The following is a 21958-nucleotide window of genomic DNA, read 5'->3' on the forward strand; positions in this document are numbered from 1 at the left end:
TGATTCACCTTCCAAACCTCTCCATTTTTGTTTCCCTGACTCATCCCGAGAGTCAGCTACCAGGGGATAAATTCAGCAACGCTGGGTCACAGGGAAGGTAATGGCTTGGTAGCAATTGGAATGTGCACCTTAAAATATTCTATTCCTCTGAACACAACACGTTTGGACACCTCCTGTGCTTCCTTACACGAAGTGCCCCGTGCCGCTGGCTGGGCTGTGCTGGAAACGCACAGGAGAGAAAACCAGCTGCGAGTGAAGCATCCTGGAACCCCTTCCCCGCTGCCTCCCGGGGTCCCCTCCGGTACTGACAGTGCCCTGGTAGAGCGGTGCTCCCCCTGGCCCCTTCCCCGTCCGGGCAGTGCCCGGGCACAGCGCTGCCTCCCGGGATCCCCTCCCGGTGCGCTGCCTCCGGGGCGGTGCACGGCTCCCGCTTCCCCTCCTCGCACCGCCTCTGCCGCTGCCTCATTTCCTGCAGCGTAGGCGGAGGAGGAAGCTCTGTGCCCGCTTTGCCGCCCGGTTCGCCCCGCTCCCCTCCGGCCCGGCCCAGCCGAGCCGCCTCCTGCCCTTCGAGATGCCGGTGAGCGGCTCCGCGGCCGGCGCTGCGCGGCCCCGGCGGCGGCAGCGCGGGCAGGAGGGCGCGGGGCGGCGGGGCCGGGCCGGGGCGGCGGCCGCGATCCCGGGCCGGGAAGGGGGCTCTGCTGCGGGGTCTGACCGCGGGCACTGCGGGGAAAAAGAGGGGCTGTAGCTGCGGGGAGCGCTGCTGAGAGCGGGGAACGGCTCTTAAAGGGAGGCTGCTGCAAAGCCAGCGCCCTCCTCTTCCCCTTCCTCCTCCCTCTGCTGGGGATCCACCCGCAGCCGGGAGGGTGCGAGCCCTGGTATCAGCGGGGGAGAGGGAGGTCACAGCAGGGCTTTGCTCTGGCTTTGTTCACACCACCGTCCCTACAGTGAAATAAACTGCTTTTTACGCCCAGCCTCCCCCAGTCACATCCTCCTCTGCCCCCCACAAAAGGTGGGTTGTGAGATGAGGGATTCCCAGTGGCCTGGCACAGCACCCAGGAAACGTTTGGAAAGTGCATAAAACTAAACTCACCTAGCGTTTATTTATTAGTGTTATTTAACAAGAATTTGTTAAATGCAGGAATCTGGTTTATTTTTCACTTAAATCAATTTTGTTGGGTTTTTAAAACTGCATTAATCCTGGCTTTATTTATAATTATCCAGTATTAATAGCCAGACACGGAAATAAATGACATATTTTTTAATGATCAACTAACTTCCAGTGCAATGCCCCAAAACTCAGGCAGGTGGGGAGGGCTGTCACCCCTTGGTGCTGGCAGGATGGGGCCAGGCAGCCTGGGAATGAACTGTGCCTGCAGACCAATAACAGTGGATTTTATCCCATCTCCCACCACTGCGACTGCAAGTGATGGCAGTGGTGCTGCTTTCCTGGCATTCACCAGAATGGAACCAAAACCTGGACCTAAATGGAAAATAGCAATTGTTTGTGCAAGGAAAAAATGCTGGAAGCATCATAATGAATGAGACTGTGACTCCTGTTTGATGAAGACACGGGGGGACACGTGATTTGGATATGGAAATGTCTATTTTCAGTAGGATCAATAACCAGCTCTCCCTGCCTCTAGGCTTACCACTCCACTTTAATGGATTCAGACACCAAGCTAATTGGGAACATGGCACTGTTACCCATCAGAAGCCAGTTCAAAGGCCCAGCACCTCGAGAAAGTAAGTTTATAATAATCTCTGAATCACTGGATATAGCTCATCATCTCAGGGGTTGCTCTAAGCCAGCCCCAGCAAGAGTTTAGAGAGGTGGAAAGTTTTCAACTACTTCAGTCGTGCAAATCGTAGAAAATAATTGTGCACAGATAATTGTGCACAGATAATTGTGCTCTGTGTTCTGCTGAATTAAGAGTTTCAGTAATCCAAGCCTCTGTTTGCTGTTCTGGTGCTTCCCCCAGTGTCTCCCTGTGCTCCTGAGCAGGGTTTTGAGGAGGCTGTGCTGGTGTGAGGCCTCTGTGTCAGAGGAAGTGAGGTTTAGCTACAGAGAACTCGCGCTTTGGGCTGCGGCTGGCGACACTCGGCTGCTCGGGGTGACAGCAGCACTTCAGGGTGTGGTGCTTCAAGAACTGAAATAAAATTCCAGGCACCACAGCAGGGCCCTCAGGCAGCCAGGTACAGATTCCCCTACAACACATGAACTCCCCAGGCGTGGCATTCCCCGGAATGGGTTCGAAAAGGGAAATGTAAAGGAAGTGTTTCTGGATGTAAGCAGTCTTGGATGGTAGCAAAAGTCAGATTGTCACTGTGTTCTGCTCCCCTCCTTTATTTGAAGAGGGTAATGGAATCTGAGTGATTGTGCTGGTGTGCTTTCTTCAAAAACATTTTTTCCTATCATTTCATGATGTTGAAACTGTGATGAGTTACTCAAAAGTGGTAGAAAAGTGGGGAACTGCTGAATTGCTGCTGTTTTGTCACAGGGGAAGGAGAAGGGAGAAGCTTAAATATTACATACAGTCTGAACTCGTGGTGTTTCAGAAGTTTTCTGTTATGTGGTGCTAACTTCTGCTTTTTTTAAATACCATGGTTTTGCTTTTGCAATAATCCTTATGTATTTCAGTGAGTTATGACAAATGTAGTGTAAGTTCATTACTTAACTCTGTATCTCTTTTTTATTAGCTAAGGACACAGATATTATAGATGAAGCCATCTACTACTTCAAAGCTAATGTTTTCTTCAAAAATTATGAAATTAAGGTAATTTTTTGAGATACTGAGCATATTCTAGTTCTTTGGAGAGGTGGTGCTGTGATTATAAATTTATTTTCAGGGAAGTAATTCTAGAAGATCACAAAAACTCCCCTTACACTTAATCTTTAAAGCTGGGTAAATGTCATGAATTGCAATTCTCTCTCTCTCATGGGGAAACTATAGCCCAAAATGGCTTAAATTCATTCCTGTTTAAGAATTTATCGGTTCCACAAAGTCCTGTAATCTAAGAGTTCCTGCTCTTGTTTCGCAGAATGAGGCTGACAGAACCCTCATCTATGTGACCCTCTACATTTCTGAGTGCCTGAAAAAGCTGCAAAAGGTAAGAAAACCGAATTTCTGTGCAAGTGGGAAACAGTCTGTTCTGAGGATTGTTCTAAGGAAAGGATTGCCTGATATTCTCCTTACAGGGGAACAAATAATCCTGTTCACCCCAGTCCCAGTTGTCAGAGCTTCAAAGACTCCAAGGCCGTGGATGTGCTGTTTTGATCTTCTTGATGAGTTTTGATGTTCCAGATTTGTAAAATATTTGGGTCTGATGCTGTGTCAGCTTTTGTTCATAACTGCTAACCCATTGTTTGCCTGGTTCTTCCAGTGTAACTCCAAAGGCCAGGGAGAGAAGGAAATGTACACACTAGGAATCACTAACTTCCCAATCCCAGGGGAGCCAGGCTTTCCACTTAACGCCATTTATGCCAAACCTGCCAACAAGCAGGAGGAAGGTAAGGCTGACCCAGGGCCTCACACTTTATTAACTGCACTTTTGTGGCTGCAGTTAGAAAAATTACTGCTAAAACTAAATGTTCTAAATCTGCAGTCTGCCTTCTGAAGGCAGCACAAGTTGGATTTTCTGACCTTGAGGATTCCCCTGGTTCCATAAATTGGGAAAATCAACTCAGCCAGCAGGGAGTCCCTGCAGATGTGAAACTCCCTGTCTGCTTTAAGCAGTGATGTCTGATGCCTCCCTGTTAAATCCAGTTTGAGTTGGTGCTGCCCAGTTTACCCTGGTTTTGCTGTGCTGCTTTCAGAGGTGATGAGAGCCTACCTGCAGCAGCTGAGGCAAGAAACCGGCCTTCGCCTTTGTGACAAAGTGTTTGATCCTCAGAGTGACAAGCCAAGCAAGGTAAGAGTTCAGTGGCATCACCACAGAATTAATGAGAGGTTGGGGGTGTTTTTTCAGCCACGTGTGGAGAGAACTGAGATGATGGGGTGAGGGTCAGGGGTGGGTAACTTCAGCCAAGCCTGTCTGATTTTACGGTGAAATAGCAGCTGCAAGTTATCAATAAATTTAATCTAATGTGATGTGACAGTGAATGCCAGTTTGGGTTACTTTCAAAAGCAGGGAAGTAATAAGAGGTGTCTGGTTCAGCTCTTCAAAGCACTGCACATCTGCTCTTGGCTGAGGTTGCAAATGGAGCTCACAAGCACGAGAGGTGCTGTTTCACTTCCCAGGCAGCTCTGATTTGAGAGCTGCTTTGAAGTCGATTGTTTTGCCTCATATCCAGATTGAAAAAATCGCTAATCAATGAATGAGTCACCTCCTGAGTGTTCACATGTTTCATGTGCAAATGTGACTGCATTTAATGTCAAAATTACTTAGGCTAATTTAGTTTCAAAGGCATTGCTTCCTGATGCATCCCTCATTAATGACTGTATTGGGATAAAATATAATAAAAGTAAAATAAGAGAAAGTAGAATTTTTCATTTTAATTCAAAGTCCTGTAATATGAACTCATTGTGTCCATTCCTGTTGTCTTGTTCACCTCAATTCCAGTAGAAACTATGTGTAAAATGGGAGGCTTAATATTTGTTGTGTGTCAGAGATTGAATACTTTAAAGTCAATGGAAACCACTTCTGCAGATTTTCTGACTCTCTACTTCCTTCTGCAGTGGTGGATCTGCTTTGTGAAGAGGCAATTCATGAACAAAAGTCTCTCAGGCCCTGGGCAGTGAAGCAAAGTGGCAACAACTTTAAACATTTCCACAGCAAGATGTTCAAGTCTTTTGCCTTTGTTTTGGATACATTTTGTACCAAGGAAGAATGAAGTGGTTATGAAGTAAAAAAAAAAAAAAAACAACAAAAAAAAGCAGAAAAAAACCAAACCTGTCAATGAGTGATTAGAGGGAGGGAGAGAGAGCAAACAGTTAAGTTGTGTAAGCAAATATTATTAAGCTGGTGCTTAATAAGTGATTTCTAACGTGCTGTTTCAGATGCAAGCTGCTTTGTAATCGTGGCTACAGCATTTAAAACAGGGCTTGTATTTAAGAGAAGAAATGGGCTTGGTTGTGGGGCAGGGGAGCTGTGTCATTGCTCTGCTGGCTGGAGTCTGGGTGTCGTGTGTCCAGGGAAAACAGACCTCTCACGCTGTGTTGTCCAGTGCAGTGATTTTTACCTTGTTTTCAATAAAATTTGCTTGTAATTAACGTGGTAACTACTGTGTGTCTTATGGACAGCCTTCAAAGAGATCTATGAGGTTTTGTTTTGGTTGTTTGGGGTGACCTAACTGTGGCCTTCCAGGACTTGAAGGGAGCTAACAAGAGCCTGCGGTGCCAGGACAAGGGGGAATGGCTTCACACTGACAGAGGGCAGGTTCAGATTGGATTCTGGGGAAAAATCTGTGAGGGAAGTGAGACCTTACCACAGGATGCCCAGAGAAGCTGTGGCTGCCCCTGGATCCCTGGAAGTGTCCAAGGCCAGGCTGGAAGGGGCTTGGAGCACCCTGGGACAGTGGAAGTTGTCTCTGCCCATGCGTGGAATGAGATGATTTTTAAGGTCCCTTCCAACCCAAAGCATTCTGTGGTTCCATGATTACTGTGTAACTTAATCACTAGGATGTGAATCATTCTCACTGAAAACTGGGATTAATACAGGGTCTGCAGTTTGCAGCCATTTACCTGCTTATTGAACAGTTCATCTCCGCAGAGCTGTGCTTCCAAAATGCCTTTACAGGGTAACACAGGCAGATCCCACACAGCTGGGTCTGTGGCTGCCCTTGTGATGGTGCATTCAAACACTCACAAACTGGTAAAAAAGCGGCTCTTCTCATGATCTCTGGAAAAACACAAATCCACTTTTAGTTTATTCAGGTTTAGTTCCTTCATGGCAGGACTTGTGTCACAGTCACTACACAGCACCAACACGCTTTTAGTGTTACCTGAAGCCCAGTGCCGGTGATGTTTTGCTGCCTGGTGTATTTGTCTGCTGAGAGCTCTCCCAAATAGCAGTCATGGCATATCCAAACTGAAAGTTCTCAGTGATTCCATTTTTAGGAATAGTATAGCTATGTTTTAAAATATTTTTGTAATAAAGGTGGGAAAATAAAGTTTATAATTCATCTCTCAGTCTATCCTTGTAGTTAATGGTAGGCCTAGTAAGGCATTTCCTAGAATAAATGTAGGTTTTGAAAAGTCTTTCTCCTCCGTTACCAATTTTTATAGGCAGGAGCGTCGTTATCTCAGAGACCACAGTCACATTTAGCTGAAGCAACCATCGGAAGCAGAAGACCAAGGGGCGGACTCGGGAGCTGTGGAGGCACTGTGTGTGTGTGTGTTTTGCACCTGAGCACACACAGGGGTGCGCATCCCCATACACGGGTGCGGATTCCCTCACAGCGGCGCCCGGACCCCGCCGACCCCTCAGGCCCTTTCCCGCCGCCGCGGGGGGTCCTCGGCGCGGGCTGCCCTTCGCGCGCCTGTCGGGCCGCGCGCGCGGGCACTGCCTCGGCCGCCTGCAGGCGGCGGAGCGCAAGGACCCCTCGGTGGCGCCATTTTGGAGTGGCTGGCGGCGGCAGCTCCGTGCCCAGTGCCTCGCTCGGGGTCACTCCCGGTCCCCGTTCCCCCCTCCCCCCCGCCCCGTCCCGTCCCCGCCGGCAGCATGAGTGTGGTGGAGCACGTGCGGGAGATGGCGGCCGCCGGGCTGCACTCGAACGTGCGGCTGCTCAGCGGGCTGCTCCTCACCATGAGCGGCAACAACCCGTGAGTGCCCCGCCGGCAGGGGGCGCGCGCCGAGTGTGGGGGGAGCGGGGCCGCTTTTGGGGTGTCCCTGCCCTGTCCCTGTCCTGCTCTGTCCCTGTCCTGCTCTGTCCTGCTCTGTCCCTGTCCTCTCCTGTCCTGTCCTCTGCCCCTGCCCTGTCCCTACCAGGGATGGAGCCCACCTCTGTTCCCGTATCAGCATCAGCGTCCCTTTGGGGTGCCCGCTCCGAAATGGGTGTCCTAGCAGAGAATCACAGAATCACCAAAGGGACCTTGGAGATCGTTTTGTTTCACCCCTCCTGCCATGGGCAGGGGCACTTTCCCCTATCCCAGGGTGCTCCAAGTCCCGTCCAGCCTGGCCTTGGACACTTCCAGGGATCCAGGGGCAGCCACAGCTTCTCTGGGCATCCTGTGGTAAGGTCTCACCTCCCTCACAGATTTTTCCCCAGAATCCAATCTGAACCTGCCCTCTGTCAGTGTGAAGCCATTCCCCCTTGTCCTGGCACTGCAGGCCCTTGTAAAATTGTCTCTCTCCATGCTCTTTGTTGGCTCCCTTCAGGTCCTGGAAGGCCACAGGTCATTTGTTCTGCACACGTACTAAGAATGTTCTAAAAGGGGTCTATATAATGTTGGAATAGGGATTAGAACCACAACAGCTGTACAAGGAGCTAGGCTGCCTTTTAAACTGGAGTCCATTCAAACAATACACTGTTCTGAAGTTTGAACAGGAAACTGTTCCTTACCTAACAAAAGGTGAATGAATCCTAGGAGAAAGTTGATGCAGTGTCAGGGACATTGACAGCCTGTGGCTTGTTACAGAAAGGATGGGGGCAGTGGCCAAGCAGCCAAACACTGAGCTGCTGTGCTGATGAGGTGTCAGGAGTGGCTATTGGATTTGTTTGTTTATGGATAAAAGAAATTGGTGAGATAACCCCTGTGTGAGGAGTCAGTGCTGTTACTCAATGGTCCTTCCAGTGCAGTAAAGAAGCTGCAGCAGTTGCAAGTTGAAGCCAGACAAATCAAAGTTACAAGTACTTTGGATCCGTAAGGTTTTGATTCTTGTGCAGCCATCTGATCTCAGCCTTTCTGTCTGCATTTCTCCTAGGGAACTGTTCTCTCCTTCTCAGAAATACCAGCTCCTTGTCTATCATGCAGACTCCCTCTTCCATGACAAGGAATACAGAAATGCTGTCAGCAAGTACACCATGGCCTTACAGCAGAAAAAAGCCTTAAGTAAAACCTCCAAAGTCAGACCTTCTACTGGGAATGCTGCATCAACACCCCAAAGCCAGGTATTTAAGAATTGATAATGTCCTGCATCAAGTGATCATGTTCCCCCTTCCAATAAATGTTGCTGACTCAGTATTCACGGAGTCACTGAGGCTGGAAGAGATCCTTAAGACAGAATCTGCCAAATCCATCACTAACCACATCCATGAACATCACCTTTACATGTATTTTAACCACCTTAGAATGTGCATTTATCATGTCAAATAAACCTGACATTTAAGGCTAATCAGTTTGATAATATCTGTGGTGTTTTCTAATGCAAAACTTAAAATGGTCTCCAGCATGAATTTTTTCTGTATATGTACTTCATACTTTTAATTTGAAGACAGGAACAATATGAGCTAGCAGTGAGTTGTGTTAATAACTTACGTGCACGAGATATTTTCCAACACATTATAAATATTTATGAGGAAACTTAATTAAAAGCAATACCTGATTTAATCAACATCATATTTTCTTTTTTTGTTTCAGTGTTTACCATCAGAAATTGAGGTGAAATACAAAATGGCAGAATGTTACACAATGCTGAAGCAAGATAAAGATGCCATTGCTATTCTTGATGGGATTCCTTCCAGGCAGAGAACTCCAAAGGTGAATTCTGGCAGATTTTTATCACAGGTTCTTGGTCAGTGTTCCTTTAGGGCAGAACATAAATATAGGTTTAATGGCATTATGTCTTTTTCATTAGTTAAATATTGTTTGGTAACATTTCCTAATTTTAAATTAGCTGATTTGGACCCTTTTCTTTAAAATCAGTATATTTTTTTTTTTATTTACTCTGTTAGAAAGAATTTAAAGAAAAGAATAAAAGGAGTTAAATGTTTTGTGCATCTTTATTAACTTCTTGTGTAGCTGGAGCAATGCCAAGTCCTTGAAAGGCTGGAGACTTTGGCAAGTAGGTTTGCTGGTGCTCCATCTTTTAAAATCTTTTAATCCTGTTCAACAACAGTTTAGATAATGTTAAATATTTAGATCCCTTTGTGGTCTGCAGTGCCAAATCTGTGGAGTCTTTGCTCGCTGGCTCTGTTACTCAGAAGGGCTTAAAAGATTAACACATCAGATCAGCCAACTGTGTTTCATGTTAAATTGTCCTAAAAGTGTACATGGCTTAAACTCCAGTTAATGTCAGAGTGTTCTGACCAACTTGCAGAACAGAAAAAGAAGAAAAGATTGAGAAAAGCAAACTTTTTGCCTATACAGACCATGAAATGAAATGAAAGTATTGCAGCAGAAACCAGCTACTTACGTTGTGAGGAGCTCAGATAATTTCTTGTTCTTTGGGCAATGCTGGCTTCATTCAGAGGCTGAATGGAAACTTTCTCTGCCTTGCTAAGCTAGTTCAAATGCTTCCATGGATAGAGAGGGATTCCTGGAAGGGACTGATTAATGGATATACAGATCCTGCTTGGTTGGCATTGTGTATGAGCACTTGCCTGTGGACATGATTTTCTGAACCTGAGAGAGTTTCAGGCTCTCTGTGGCTGATCTATTTCCCAAGGGAAAGACTTTTGGGAAATTTTTCTCTCTCAAGGGCTGTTGTATAAATAAGATTTTAGTTCTCAAAGGAATGACACAGATGTTCTGAAAGTGTTTTTCTCTTGTCCTACCAATGGGATGAGAGAGATGTTGTTCCTTGTACCAATCAGGTTAACCTGTATTGGAACACCTTATAAAAAGAGTTGAAAACCCCAAAATAAAAGCTTGGCTGCTTGCAGTAAGAACCCTTGCTTCATAATTTGTGTCCACTAGCGCCACTTGCCCATCTTTTGACTTCCTTGATGCAAAACACAGATTTCAAGGTGCACTGTGCACGTACAAAAGAATGCTGATTTTATTTCTATACTCAGAAAGAAGCCACAGATTTCATTTTGTACTGTATTGTACCTTAGAGCGTTCTGAGAAATGCAGGTTGTCTTCTGCCCAGAGCAGAGGCAGGCAGGCTTGAAGACAGAGTTGTGACCTTTCTTAGTGATTCTTTCTCTTTCCTCACACTCGACTGTCCCACATTTCTGTTGTCTGCAGATCAATATGATGCTGGCAAATCTCTACAAGAAAGCAGGTCAGGAGCGCTCCTCGGTGACGAGCTACAAAGAGGTGCTGAGGCAGTGCCCCTTGGCCCTGGATGCCATCCTAGGTGGGTGTCTGCACTCTGTGAGCACTGCTAGAATTTTAATTACACTTTACACTTCTGTAACTGTCTTGCATTTGCATGTCATACCCACATCATACCCAGAAATTGTAACAAGCCCTGTAACCAGCTGTTTGTGCTTGTCAAGGGTCAGAATTTCTGCTCCTAGACAATTTGTATCAAAAGCAGTTTTGGCTGAGATTGATGTATGAACCCTCCAAACAGGTTTGCTCTCGCTGTCGGTGAAGGGAGCAGAAGTGGCCTCCATGACCATCAACATAATCCAGAGCATTCCCAACTTGGATTGGCTCTCTGTGTGGATCAAGGCATACGCCTTTGTGCATACTGGAGACAACACCAGAGCAATAAACACCATTTGGTAAGAGTTGAAAGAGTGTGGTGCAGTCAAATCATATATAAATTCTTATATATAATGATTTTCAAAATGTCATTTATAAATAATGGGCATTTTTTTCCCCTTTAAGCTCTTTAGAGAAGAAATCATTGCTGAGGGATAATGTGGACTTGCTGGGGAGCTTAGCAGATCTGTACTTCAGAGCTGGAGATAATAAAAACTCTATCCTAAAATTTGAACAAGCACAAATGCTGGATCCTTACCTAATAAAAGGTGAGTAAATCCTGAGAAGGTAACAGCTACATGCAGTGGAATATTGTATATTGTTTACCCAGCTTTCAGTTCAGAATTGACATTCAGAAGCTGCATGTCTTAAACCCTTCCAGGTAGTTGCAGTTTAAAGTAGGTGTTTGTGGTTTTTGTGGCTTTTTTTTCTTGTGAATGATCTTTCCATTTCTTGAGGATTGATCCTCCAACGTGTCTCTTTAGGAATGGATGTTTATGGTTATTTATTGGCACGCGAGGGTCGGCTGGAGGATGTGGAGAACTTGGGCTGCCGGCTCTTCAATATTTCTGACCAACATGCAGAGCCCTGGGTGGTATCTGGGTGAGTTGTTTTCTTTCTTTTCTCACCTCAGCTCTCCATTTGCTGGATGTGGTGGGTTACAGCTGGCACAGTGGGTTCAGCTTGTTTTGTTCAGAAGGTGCTTTTCCATTCGTGGGTAACTTGTATTAGCTCTCTGCAAATATCTATCGTGTTTATTTTCTGTACATTAAATCTATTAGTTACACACCTGTGCAATACCAACAATACATTAAATAGTAACAGTTTTAATATTTATACTGGGTTTTTTTAAAATTCCTGAAGAAATTTTTCTCTTAACTTCAAATGCAAGTAGTTCAAAACCCCCATAGTTTTTCCATGGTTTTTCCAGGCACCGCAGGCAGTGCATGTTTACAATCCCTCTCCTTTTTCTCTAGGTGTCACAGTTTCTACAGCAAACGATACTCCCGTGCCTTATACTTGGGAGCCAAAGCAATCCAGCTGAACAGCAACAGCGTCCAAGCCCTGCTGCTGAAGGGAGCTGCTCTGCGCAACATGGGCCGGGTGCAGGAGGCCATCATCCACTTCCGTGAGGCCATCCGGCTCGCGCCCTGCCGCCTCGACTGCTACGAGGGTGAGCCCTGGGCAGCTGCTCACAGCTGCTCTCTGTCAGGGCTGCTGTGGTGCTGGTGATGAGGCAAGGGAGTGGACAGCAGTTCTTTCCTCCTGTTGGCTTTCTAGGAAATAATTATTACCCTAAAAATCTACGATGTGATCAGGAGAGGGATGCGAGAGAAGGCGTGGATTTGTAAGAATGATTTTCAAAATGAGTTTTTCTTGGTTTTGTTTAGTATGGATGTAAACAAACGGGTGTTTTGAGCAGATCACTTTTTGTGATGATGTTAACTGATGGTTACTTCTGCTGGGAGCTTTGTTTTGTCATATTTTAAATTTTTTAATCTTGTTGATTTCAACAGCAGCTTCAAGTAGTGAAGAGTCCAGTTGAAGTATTGATTATCTCAGTATTGGAACTGGACAACAGTGTTGTAGATTAGGTGTACTTAGGGTTGGGTTTTTTTTCAGTGCCTGACCATTAATAAACATCGAGTCAATTATCTGTACAATGAGTATGTTGACATGCATAGATTCACTTTCTCAATTGCAATTTGTATTTGCTTATTGGAGCATGAGCTGTTCAGTACCTGAGTGCTACTAAGTGCAAATAATAGTGGAGGGGTGAGTGCCTGTGGTGCTGATTCAAACCCTGAAGTGTTTCCCTCTGACATCACCAGGTCTCATCGAGTGTTACCTGGCATCCAACAGCATCCGTGAAGCCATGGTGATGGCAAACAACGTCTACAAAACCCTGGGGGCAAATGCCCAGACCCTCACCCTGCTGGCCACAGTCTGCCTGGAGGACCCAGTCACGCAGGAAAAAGCAAAAACATTGCTGGATAAAGCTCTCACACAAAGACCTGACTACATTAAAGCTGTGGTAAAGAAAGCAGAACTCCTCAGTAAGTTCCTTTTCCCCCCATGTTTGTTTAAAGGTGCCCTGGTACATGGAAGGGTGTTCTGGAGCCACATGGATGTGGAGGATGTAACAGTGATGATACAGTCCAGGGGTTTATCAGGAAAAACCACAGGAATTAATTGCATCCAGCAGCTGATATTACACTTAAAGCAATTGCAAACAAAACGTTTTGACTTCAAAGCAGATGTAATTGTGAATGTAACAGCTATTGCAACAAAACATCATTGTTTAGAGCTCTTCTTGCAAGGAGAGCGCTGCTGTCCCCCCCTTGCTGACAGGTCTAGAGGGACGAATAGCCTTGTGTTGGGAAGACTGTGAACACTCTGTCTTTTTATAGATTTATCTCAACTATTGATGAAAACAGTAGTTTTGCCTGTGAACAGGTAGAGAGCAGAAGTATGAAGATGGGATTGCCCTGCTGAGGAATGCCCTGGCCAACCAGAGTGACTGTGTGCTGCACCGCATCCTGGGGGACTTCCTGGTGGCTGTCAACGAGTACCAGGAAGCCATGGACCAGTACAGCATAGCCCTGAGGTAAAGCACAGCCCCAGACTGCAGGAGGTTTATAAGAACCAATCATCAGTTTTACTGAGTAAAAAGATGAGCTGTTAATTGATTAGGATCAGAATCAGAGGTGGCTTTGTATCATTCTCCCTCAAAACAAGCAGAACAACACAAATGACACCCTGTTCATGAATTGGTTGATCTTAAGACTTGGAACTGAGAAGTGCAAAATGTAGGGACTGTATTAATCACAAGGCTTGTGATTCCTTGACTTAACAAAAGGATTAAGGCATGGAATTATTTATAGTTATTAATTATCTTATAGTCAGACTTTAGGATCCATACACTAGAAGGTGCATATAAAAATGAGCTGTTTGATAAATTTAAGTAGTATGATTCAATTTAACATAATCTAAGTGCTATTTTAGGGTGTTACTTTGTTAAATATTCTGATGTTTTGATTGCAACATCTTTGCCTTAAAATCCAGCACATTATGTCCGCTGCAAACTTGCATAGCTTAAATGGGTCAGCTGCTTTTTGCCTGCATAGATTATATTTAGTCAGAGTCATTTAAATTTTTACTGCTTTCATGTTACTTTATAATTAGTATTGTTGGGAGAGGTGACTAAGTTTTCTGGAAGAGTGGGATGTTTAGATAAATGTGTTCTTGGGGATCAGAACTGTTTTATAAAGAGATTTAAGACTCAGTGTTACAGCAGCTCAAGGGGAAGTTGCATCATCATCTAAAATAAGCTTCCTGATGATGTTAAACAGGAAGTGCAGACAACAGGATGAGATTTTATTGTTACTCTTTACACGGAGGCCACAAAGAGAAAAAAAAAGTTTCCAGACAATGATTTTATTTTATTTCCTTTCTTCAGTTTGGATCCAAACGACCAGAAGTCACTGGAGGGATTGCAGAAAATGGAAAAAGAGGAAAGTCCAACAGATGCCACCCAGGAAGAAGATGTGGATGACATGGAAGGAAGTGGAGAAGAGGGGGACTTGGAAGGCAGTGACAGTGAAGCAGCTCAGTGGGCAGATCAAGAACAGTGGTTTGGGATGCAGTAAAAGCCTCCTGCTGCTTGTTTTGGCACTTGAACACATCACTAGGGCCACTCTTCTTAGAAGAACAGAAACTATGCTTTATTTTCAGTAACAAAGGACTTTTTTTTTGTTTGTTTTTGTTTTTTAATAGACTCTGAAACCAATTAATAGTTCTGTGCATCTCAATACTCTGGAGATTCTTGGTGCTTCTTATTTATTAAGTGTAAGGGACTAACTGCATCCAAGGTTATTCACAACTTTAATTTGGAAAACTTCCTGCTAAGACTAAAACCATCAGAACCTGAGGTGTGTAATGAGCCTGCTGTTCATGATGAAAACAATGTCTGAGTTCTGTCCAGGGCTAAGTGTGCTTGGGCAAGTTGTAAATACAGTGGTTTGTACTCCTTCGTGGGAAAGGTCTTGCTCATTTGTATGCAGCCATTTGAGTCTGGGGGAGCTACTTGAGTGTGGCTGAAAGCAGAACTTTTCTTTTGCTGGGTTTGTTGAATTAATTTGTCTTTTTCTAGGGCATTACCTGTGCTGTCCAGAATAAATCTGGGACAAAGGCAACTTGGACTTGCAGGACACCTTTTGTAGCTGACTGATTTCTCTGTGTACAGAATTGAGCCAGTGGTGGAGAATTAAAGTCATTTCTTCAACCCTTATTAAACCCTGCAATCACTTAAAGTCTGTACATGAGCATTTATTTTAAAATGCAGTTTTATTTCAGTATGTTCCTGGAAGGTTTTGCAGCAATGACTCAAAGCACTTTACATTCTGTGTACAGCACTGACATTTAAAATGCTATAAAAAGAATTCATTCCTCTTCCCTTGCACTGCTGGAGAAATGTTAAATTATGTAAATACACATATTGTCCTGTTTTTTCCACGTTTATATACTTCCTGGTTTTGTCAGGTAATTTTTGAATTCATGTCTTTCCCCCTCACCTTTGGAAGCAAAATTGCTTCACATACAAATTCCCACCATCAGCATTTCAAGGGTGAACTGCTTTGGGTAATCTAGAAACTGTTTCAGTTCTGTGGGCTTGATGTGTGGGAAGAGGAATTACTTATTTTTCTTACAGTTCTGATTTCCTTAGTCTTTACCAAAACATGCTTTTTTAATCTTTATATCAAGAGTTTAATTCCTTTTGTATTTATTTTGTTACCACAGGTATGCTGGAGAGCACAGAGCTTTTAGAAAGCTAAAAAAAAAATAGTTTTGAGTAACAGCTGCAAGGAAGAGTGGCTGTTAAAAATACATGACATGGAAAAGAAGCTTCTCCCTGACAGGTAGATAAGGGTAAAATATCCCTTTGTGATGTTGTATCAAAAATGCACAACAAAAGAGGCAGATTATTGTCTGTTTTGGAAATGTTCTGGTATGTCATGGCTTACAGAGGAGGAGTCCAATAGTTCATCCATTTAAGAAAAGAAAGCAGCTGCTTGTCTTTTCTCTCTGGAATTCTGTGGGCTTTAGAGTTCCAAAATACTGAGTTATGGTTATTTGAAGGTGATAGGGGAAGAACAGCAGAGCAGAGCTGTCCTGGCAGTTGGATTTGGCATCAGCTGCTCCTGCTCTTCCCACCAAATGTGTGCATCTGAGGGAGAGCAAATATTTCATTAATGACTTTTTGGCAGATGAGAGGCCTCGTCCTGTTCGTGTCTTTGCCGTTGCTGTGGGATGCAGTGAATGGATTTCAGCTCATCACGTGTCTCGTAACAGAAAAAACGTGCAAGCATATTCAAAGCATCTGTTTTTATATAAAAGAACTTTGCTTTCTCCTCACACTCAGCATTCACCAGACATATTCTGCAGCTGAAAGCTGGGTAGCTGCATTAGCTTTCTAGTTGTATTCCAGACTTCTGCTGTGGATGAAAATTGAGTTGTTTGTGTTACTAAACTAAAGACAGGATACATTTAATTGTGATGAGGAATATATGTAGGAGGTATGTGATGTGTTTTTATTCTAATGGTACCTTTGCATAGGTCATTAATTTCAGGTGGAAACCACTGGCTTTACACATTTCTCTGAAGTATTTACATAGAAGAGGAAACTGGAGAGCCACAGTTCTGTTGAAACCATTCTGTAGTGTGTTTGTAGATAATGTGATAATCTCTGCTTTTAGAACAGACAGGAAACTAAAACTACTTCAAGATGAGTCCTTAGGTGCAGCTTGAGCAAACAAGTCCAGGCACAGCTCAGAACACCTTGAGATGGCTGTCAAAAGTGATTTGTATCCTCACAGCTTTGGTTTTCTGAGAACTTGGTTCCTTACTGAAAATGAGAAGCTGTGAGTCTGCAGATGAAGCCTGGTGAGTACCTGATGTGTTGGAGTTACACAGCTGTGTGTGATCTTTGCTGAGATCACTGCCTGTGGAACTTTGAGGTGCCATGCATGTTGAGATTGTGTAGAGAGATATATTTGGCCCTCACTTCAGAATTCTAGAGGGATTCTGCTTGCCTATTAATGAGCCTTCATTACTGCTTTAATTTTAGAATGTGATCTCTGGTTCTGCAGAGGTCTGGTACTCTCCAATGCAGTTACAGGCACTTAGTGCAGGGAATATAACAATTAGCCCTTAATAAGCAGCTGACCTCATTCCCTCCCTCAGTCACATGCTCTGCACCTGAGAAGAAAAGATCACAAAGCCAAGAACCGAAGTTCAGGCTGTGTTAGATCAGTGGTGGAAGTGAAACAGTTTGGACATGAGGCAAGAAATCTCCATCCAGTTGTACTGTAAAGTGTTGGTGTGTCTGAGGTGCTGATCTGGGGCTGGGTAAGGGCAGAGTGCCCCTGTTTGCCTGAAATCCTTGCATTTAAATCATATATTTCAATACTAACATTTAATTCTTTCCTACTTTGACAGGAAGTGATGGGAGAGGGACAGAATATTTTCAAACTGTACATGGACTTCTAAGGTCTAAAAGGCTGAATTTACCAGAGTCTAAAAGTAGCACACATTCATGGCGTGGCTAGAAATTACCTAAATAATGAATTTACTCCTATCATGTCCTGATAACACCTGCAATACTGGCAGTGTTTCTAATTCTGAAGATTTCTAGATCATGGGAATTCTGGAATTGTGAAGCAGAAATAAGGGAGGGACTGAGGACTGCTGGCCAATATTGGTGTTCTCTACTGAACTAGGTGCTGCTTCTTTTTCTGCTGCTGCTAATTACAGAGAGATTTTTGATTAACTAGGACTTTTTTTTCCCCCCCTTTCAGTAACTGTCTTCCTCATTAAGCCTCTTTGTGTGGTGATTCTTCCCTCCTTGCTTTTCAGGAGCTCAGTGATGTGGAAACTGATCCATCCAGGGCAGAAGCAGGCAGGATTTCTGATTCAGCAAACTTTATTCCCTCATTTAGATCTCAGTGGTAAGGAAATCTCAAAGGCCGTGTCTGCCACTGTCATTTCAAGTTACACAAACATACCACAACCAAATATACTTTAAAAACCCAGATCTGCAGTCTCTGTGGGTCTTAAATTCAGTGACCTTAGGAAAACTTAAACTCAGTATGAACCTATGATTTCAAACTAGCCTTAGTTGGTTAAAATGTCCTTTGGAAGCTGGCCAAGAGGAGGCAAGGATATGTCTATAAGACTGGCTGTTTGGGAAGGAAATAGATAATAAAATACAGTTATTTTGGTGCAAACAACTTGGGGAAAGAATAAAATGTTTACCTGGGGAACTTCAGAGTAACAATTTATATATTAAGGGAAGTCCTTTGGCTAGTCCATGGCTATCACTTGATGGAACAACAAAATAGAAAGAATAATCTCTGTTTTCACTCACGGGCCCAAGCCTGGCCTTTGCTTTGCAAAGTCTGGGGTGTGGGTCCCCAGTGGATGTTTACTCTGTACAAGGCTCCCTTTCCAAGAGCTTCCAGAGGAGCCAAGAACTGTGAGTTTGGAGATCAGATGATGACCTCCCAAAACAGTGATGTGGCAAATAGGGTGATAGTTTGGGGTATGAGGTAAAACTCTGGAGCCTGATAAATTGATGTCCAAAGTCTTCTCTGCACTTCCATGTGGGTAAATTGTTGGGGTAAAATCTTTTAGAAGACCTGTTCAGGTGCTCAGAGCTTCTCACTTTTCTCTCCCACTCTCCTGGGGGTGGATGTGGGCTCTAATCATACTCAAATTCACCACCAGGTAAAAATAGGGATTTTCTGCCCTCTGTATTTAGAGTTTAATGTAATATGTCCATAATGCCTCATAACTTGAGCTGTGGGGAGTGGTTTCTTTGCTCTGTGCTGTCAGTGGGCTCATCCATGTGGTGCTTTAGAGCTGGGGGTTTGCAGGGAGAAGAGCAGGAGGAGGGGGAAGATGAAGTTGTTTATTTCAGCACTTCTTAGCACATATTCTTGCACTGAGCACCTTGGCAACCCACTGAGCATCACGTTCTCCTCACATGGCTGTACTCCAGCTGGGGGACTCGTTCTGCTTAAACTTGCAGATCCTCATTTAAAGAAATGTTAAAAAGAAAGGTGTGAGTTGGTGTGAGTTTGCTCGGGAGCTGCTGGCACCGGCTGCTGAATAACGAGTTCCCATCATGGCCGAGCTCTCCTTTTGGCAGCGCTGCTGGGGACAATTCCCACATGCAGAAGAAAGGGGCAGGAGAGCAGCCGGGCTGGAGCGAGCTCCACACGGGTGCGTTGGTACAACACTGGTGGGGATTGCTGAAAAACCTCCCTTTTCCCAGCCAGGCTGAGGCTGTCAAAGGCAAGAGCTGCTCATGGGGCGCTTCCCCCGCCTGTCCTGGCCCAAGGGCTGCGGTCCGAGCTGGGATGTGCCGGAGCTGTGCTGGGGGAGCGGTGCTGACAGCGCTGGCCCTGTGTGCCAAGGCCCGGCTCTCAATCGGGTGGATAAGGGAGCTCTGACAGCCCCGGGGCGAGCAGCAGAGCTCAGCCTGCCCAGCACAGCCATACCATAGTAGGAAGCAGCCACCAGCAGCTCAGCCCGATGCTTTAATGCAGCCTCCACCATCCTATAGAGCTGCCGGACCACGGAATTCGACCCTCGTATTTTTAAACCTCACGCTGTTGCGTTTGAAGGGCCTCAGATGTGTCACCTCATTTGGATAAGGCTGTTTGCCAGCAGGGTGCTGCTATCAGGGGCTGGAGGATAAGAGGCATTACATTTAATGTAAAACACATTCCTAAGTTGTCTCTTACTCCAAACAAAATGTGGTGTTTGGGCTTTGGAGCAGAGCATTACAGGACACTTGGAAATTCCAGCTTTTACCCTGGGAGTGCTTTAGCCTTGCCCAGCAGCAGCCTGGGTTTGGGGAAGGGAGTGAGCCCAAACTGCCAAGCAGGATGCTCGTGGTGTGGTTTGGAGCAAACACATTTAGCTCATCTTCCTTTTGCCTATGGAAAAGGAAGAGATCAGGAGCTACTTTAGGCTGGGGCAATTTAGAAAACAGAAAAGGACAAAAAAAAAAAAATAATAAAGATGTAGTTGGGAAAGAATTGTTTATTTTACGTTTCTCAGAGGGATTTTACAAACAATGGAGCATTTTAAAAAAACTGAGTGATCAAAGTACTTGACAGTGTCCCTTAAACACACACACAAGCCCCTGGACAGAGGAAATCACACCAGCGAGGAGGTCAATACTGCCGAGGAGAGCAGCTGCATCTGCATAGTTCTAGGAGGAAAGATTGCAATGGTGGTGTTGGTGCTAAAAAGTGACATCTTGGCATTAAAATAAGAGCGCGCTGCAGTGCCCACGCACGGACCTGCAGGAAACAAAGTGCATCAAATAACACGCCGAGTACGTATTGTAGAATAAATTTATTTACCTGATACAAATGAAACTAGGTGTGATGCTCCTTACTGTCAGCATGTCAATAGACAATTGATCTTATTTACAACTTCTAAAGGTCACACATGCAGCTGTGGGAACTGGCTACGTCGTTGTTGCTTTTTAGATAAATGCATCACGATATTTTGTATTGCACCAACATCTGTCTTACTGCCTTAGATTTAAATAAGTTACATTACAGTGCAAAAGAGGTTGATTTGCACAGATGATAAAAAAATCCAACGTTATGAAGTGGAGGCTTACGGTTTAACATTCATCTGTAATCGTTTCCATGGATTTATAAATAGGAGAGCATTGTACAGAAGCTGTTGAAGTAGGATGTTTGGATGATACAATACAGAGAGAGATCAGTCTACAACCCAAGGCATGCATTATCTGATATTGTACATTGTATAAACTGGCATTTTACATACAGGAATATGGAAATTGGCTGACAGCTCCGCAATTCTTGTTCAAGGATAACCAAACTCTTCTCCATGCAGCACAGAAACCCAACTTCTCTGGAGAGAGTTCCGACTTGGTAAGCTATATTGCACGTTTGTACATCTGTATCATGAAGTCCTAATGGTACCACACATTTCTTCCACAGAGAACACAATGAGTTTTGTTTTTAGGGAAAGCAAAGAATCTTTACACGATACATGCAGAAGTTTTGGTAGATGTGTTGCTAAAAACACATGCACGCAACAAAACAACCTTACATTTCTGCAAAATTGTTTAGGAAGCGATTACTCCAGTATTGCTGAAAAGGAAAGAAAGAAAAGGCACCAGTTAATGAAAGGATGAATGCTAAGTATCATTATACAAGCAAGACTAAGATCAACAGTGACAGAAGAAGAATGTTAAGTTTGGTAACTGGCTGCTCTGTCATTGAAGGGACACTCTCAGGTTACTTTGTTCTGGAAGCTCAGAATCCTCTGGATTAAGGCTCAGCTCTGTTGATTATCAGCAGAGCCAGCACTTCCTACTCAAGACTGTGGTGAAAAACAAGACACATTTAATTAGCTTTTGCCTTTCTCTGCCTGACCAGTGACAACAGACAATTCTCACTTCTTTGGAATTTTTACTTTCAAGTTCCGTACTACGCGCTTGTTACTTTTCAGTCGAGGCATTATGGCAAGTTTGGTCCCAAAGTGACCTAACAATGTCCCTTTTCCAAGTCAGGCAGCTTGTTCTGGGAAGCAGTAGGAAAGCTTTGAAGAAGTCATTAAAGTACACGGATTAATGTGTAGGCAAAGGGTAGAGTACAACGTCCTAAAGCTCCTGCTGTACTTCACCCCTACCACAGCACAAGGTCAGCCTCGTGTCTGGAGAGACTGCTCTGAGTCCCTACAGCTCCAGGGAAGCTCTTCCAAACACTGCTTCAACACTAAAATTTGGGCTCTCCTGCTAAGATTTGAAAATGCATATTAATGCAATTAAGGATGTAATTAGCAGAGATTAGGGAAACAGTTAATGGTTAGAAGTGCAAAAAAGTAAACAAGACAGGTGCAAGAGACAGACGACTCTGTATCGGTTTTACCTCCCTTCATCTGAGCAAATTCAGCTCCCTTGGGCTGTGTACCATGAACTCTGGGCTCGAGCTGTGTCTCGGGCCGGCACTGCTGTACTGCATTCTATCATCAGAGTAAAAACTGTTTCGTACCAGGAACCTCCCCAACAGCCTCTCTACCAACACCAGCCTCGGAGCACATTGACAGACCGCTAGAAATGTTTTTCTGCAGCCTCTTTCATACTCATTTATTTGCAGTAACGTTTTGGGAAACCAAGTATGAACTATTTTTATTGCTCGGATGCCAGCAAGAAGGAGCAGCTCGTTGTGTAGCTCAGCACTCTGGATTGCTCACACGTGAAAGCAGAGAGAGCCCAAGGCACTGCAAAGACAAAAGCTCCTGTCTAAAAATTCAATGCGTGACTGCAGCTGCCTGAGCATCCTCCTTGCTACAAAACACAGGATTCAGGAGGA

The 21958-nt window shown here is 44.5% G+C and overlaps 3 protein-coding genes and 1 long non-coding RNA gene across 6 annotated transcripts in view; 3 read left to right on the forward strand and 1 right to left on the reverse strand.

Moving 5' to 3' along the window:
• Positions 1 to 448: 448 nt before the first annotated feature.
• Positions 449 to 5210, forward strand: ARPC3 (actin related protein 2/3 complex subunit 3). Its single transcript, XM_086855398.1, has 7 exons — positions 449 to 577; positions 1644 to 1743; positions 2698 to 2774; positions 3040 to 3108; positions 3382 to 3508; positions 3815 to 3909; positions 4677 to 5210. Exons 1-7 carry the CDS (start codon positions 572 to 574, stop codon positions 4737 to 4739), a joined length of 537 nt encoding a protein of 178 aa, XP_086711524.1. The 5' UTR covers positions 449 to 571; the 3' UTR covers positions 4740 to 5210.
• A 1218-nt stretch (positions 5211 to 6428) lies between these two features.
• ANAPC7 (anaphase promoting complex subunit 7) lies at positions 6429 to 14848 on the forward strand. 2 transcript variants are annotated; one of them, XR_015277624.1, is made up of 12 exons: positions 6478 to 6761; positions 7864 to 8050; positions 8520 to 8639; positions 10071 to 10182; positions 10402 to 10555; positions 10662 to 10804; positions 11021 to 11138; positions 11513 to 11709; positions 12368 to 12592; positions 12993 to 13143; positions 13996 to 14467; positions 14689 to 14848. XR_015277624.1 is itself a non-coding variant. In XM_086855378.1 (11 exons), the coding sequence occupies exons 1-11, from the start codon at positions 6661 to 6663 to the stop codon at positions 14183 to 14185; spliced, it is 1698 nt and encodes a 565-aa protein (XP_086711504.1). In that variant the 5' UTR covers positions 6429 to 6660; the 3' UTR covers positions 14186 to 14848. The 2 variants fall into 2 exon arrangements, 1 of the variants encoding a protein (XP_086711504.1); XM_086855378.1 differs by having other exon boundaries at positions 6429 to 6761; positions 13996 to 14848.
• A 1928-nt stretch (positions 14849 to 16776) lies between these two features.
• On the forward strand, positions 16777 to 17626 carry LOC147649878 (uncharacterized). Its single transcript, XR_015277634.1, has 3 exons — positions 16777 to 16943; positions 17034 to 17314; positions 17451 to 17626. It is a non-coding gene; the product is annotated as an uncharacterized LOC147649878 (long non-coding RNA).
• Positions 17627 to 19625: 1999 nt separating this feature from the next.
• Positions 19626 to 21958, reverse strand: part of ATP2A2 (ATPase sarcoplasmic/endoplasmic reticulum Ca2+ transporting 2) — a 44701-nt gene continuing 42368 nt past the window's right edge. For both annotated transcript variants that reach the window (XM_086855362.1, XM_023937265.2), the window contains exon 21: positions 19626 to 20734. Coding sequence is in view for 1 of the 2 variants with exons in the window: in XM_023937265.2 (XP_023793033.1) it covers positions 20721 to 20734 (14 nt within the window). In the remaining variant the exon portion in view is untranslated. The remainder of the gene's footprint in view (positions 20735 to 21958) is intronic.

The sequence above is a fragment of the Cyanistes caeruleus genome, chromosome 18 (assembly GCF_971803275.1).
Source record: "Cyanistes caeruleus chromosome 18, bCyaCae1.hap1.1, whole genome shotgun sequence".
Lineage (NCBI taxonomy): Eukaryota > Metazoa > Chordata > Aves > Passeriformes > Paridae > Cyanistes > Cyanistes caeruleus.

Coding starts and splice junctions, on each gene's coding strand:
- ARPC3 (XM_086855398.1), top strand. Junction 1,744..2,697: donor AGGCCCAGCACCTCGAGAAA/GTAAGTTTATAA, acceptor CTTTTTTATTAG/CTAAGGACACAGATATTATA. Junction 3,509..3,814: donor TGCCAACAAGCAGGAGGAAG/GTAAGGCTGACC, acceptor TGCTGCTTTCAG/AGGTGATGAGAGCCTACCTG.
- ANAPC7 (XM_086855378.1), top strand. CDS start 6,661: ATGAGTGTGGTGGAGCACGTGCGGGAGATGGCGGCCGCCGGGCTGCAC. Junction 6,762..7,863: donor ACCATGAGCGGCAACAACCC/GTGAGTGCCCCG, acceptor CATTTCTCCTAG/GGAACTGTTCTCTCCTTCTC. Junction 10,183..10,401: donor GGCCCTGGATGCCATCCTAG/GTGGGTGTCTGC, acceptor CCCTCCAAACAG/GTTTGCTCTCGCTGTCGGTG.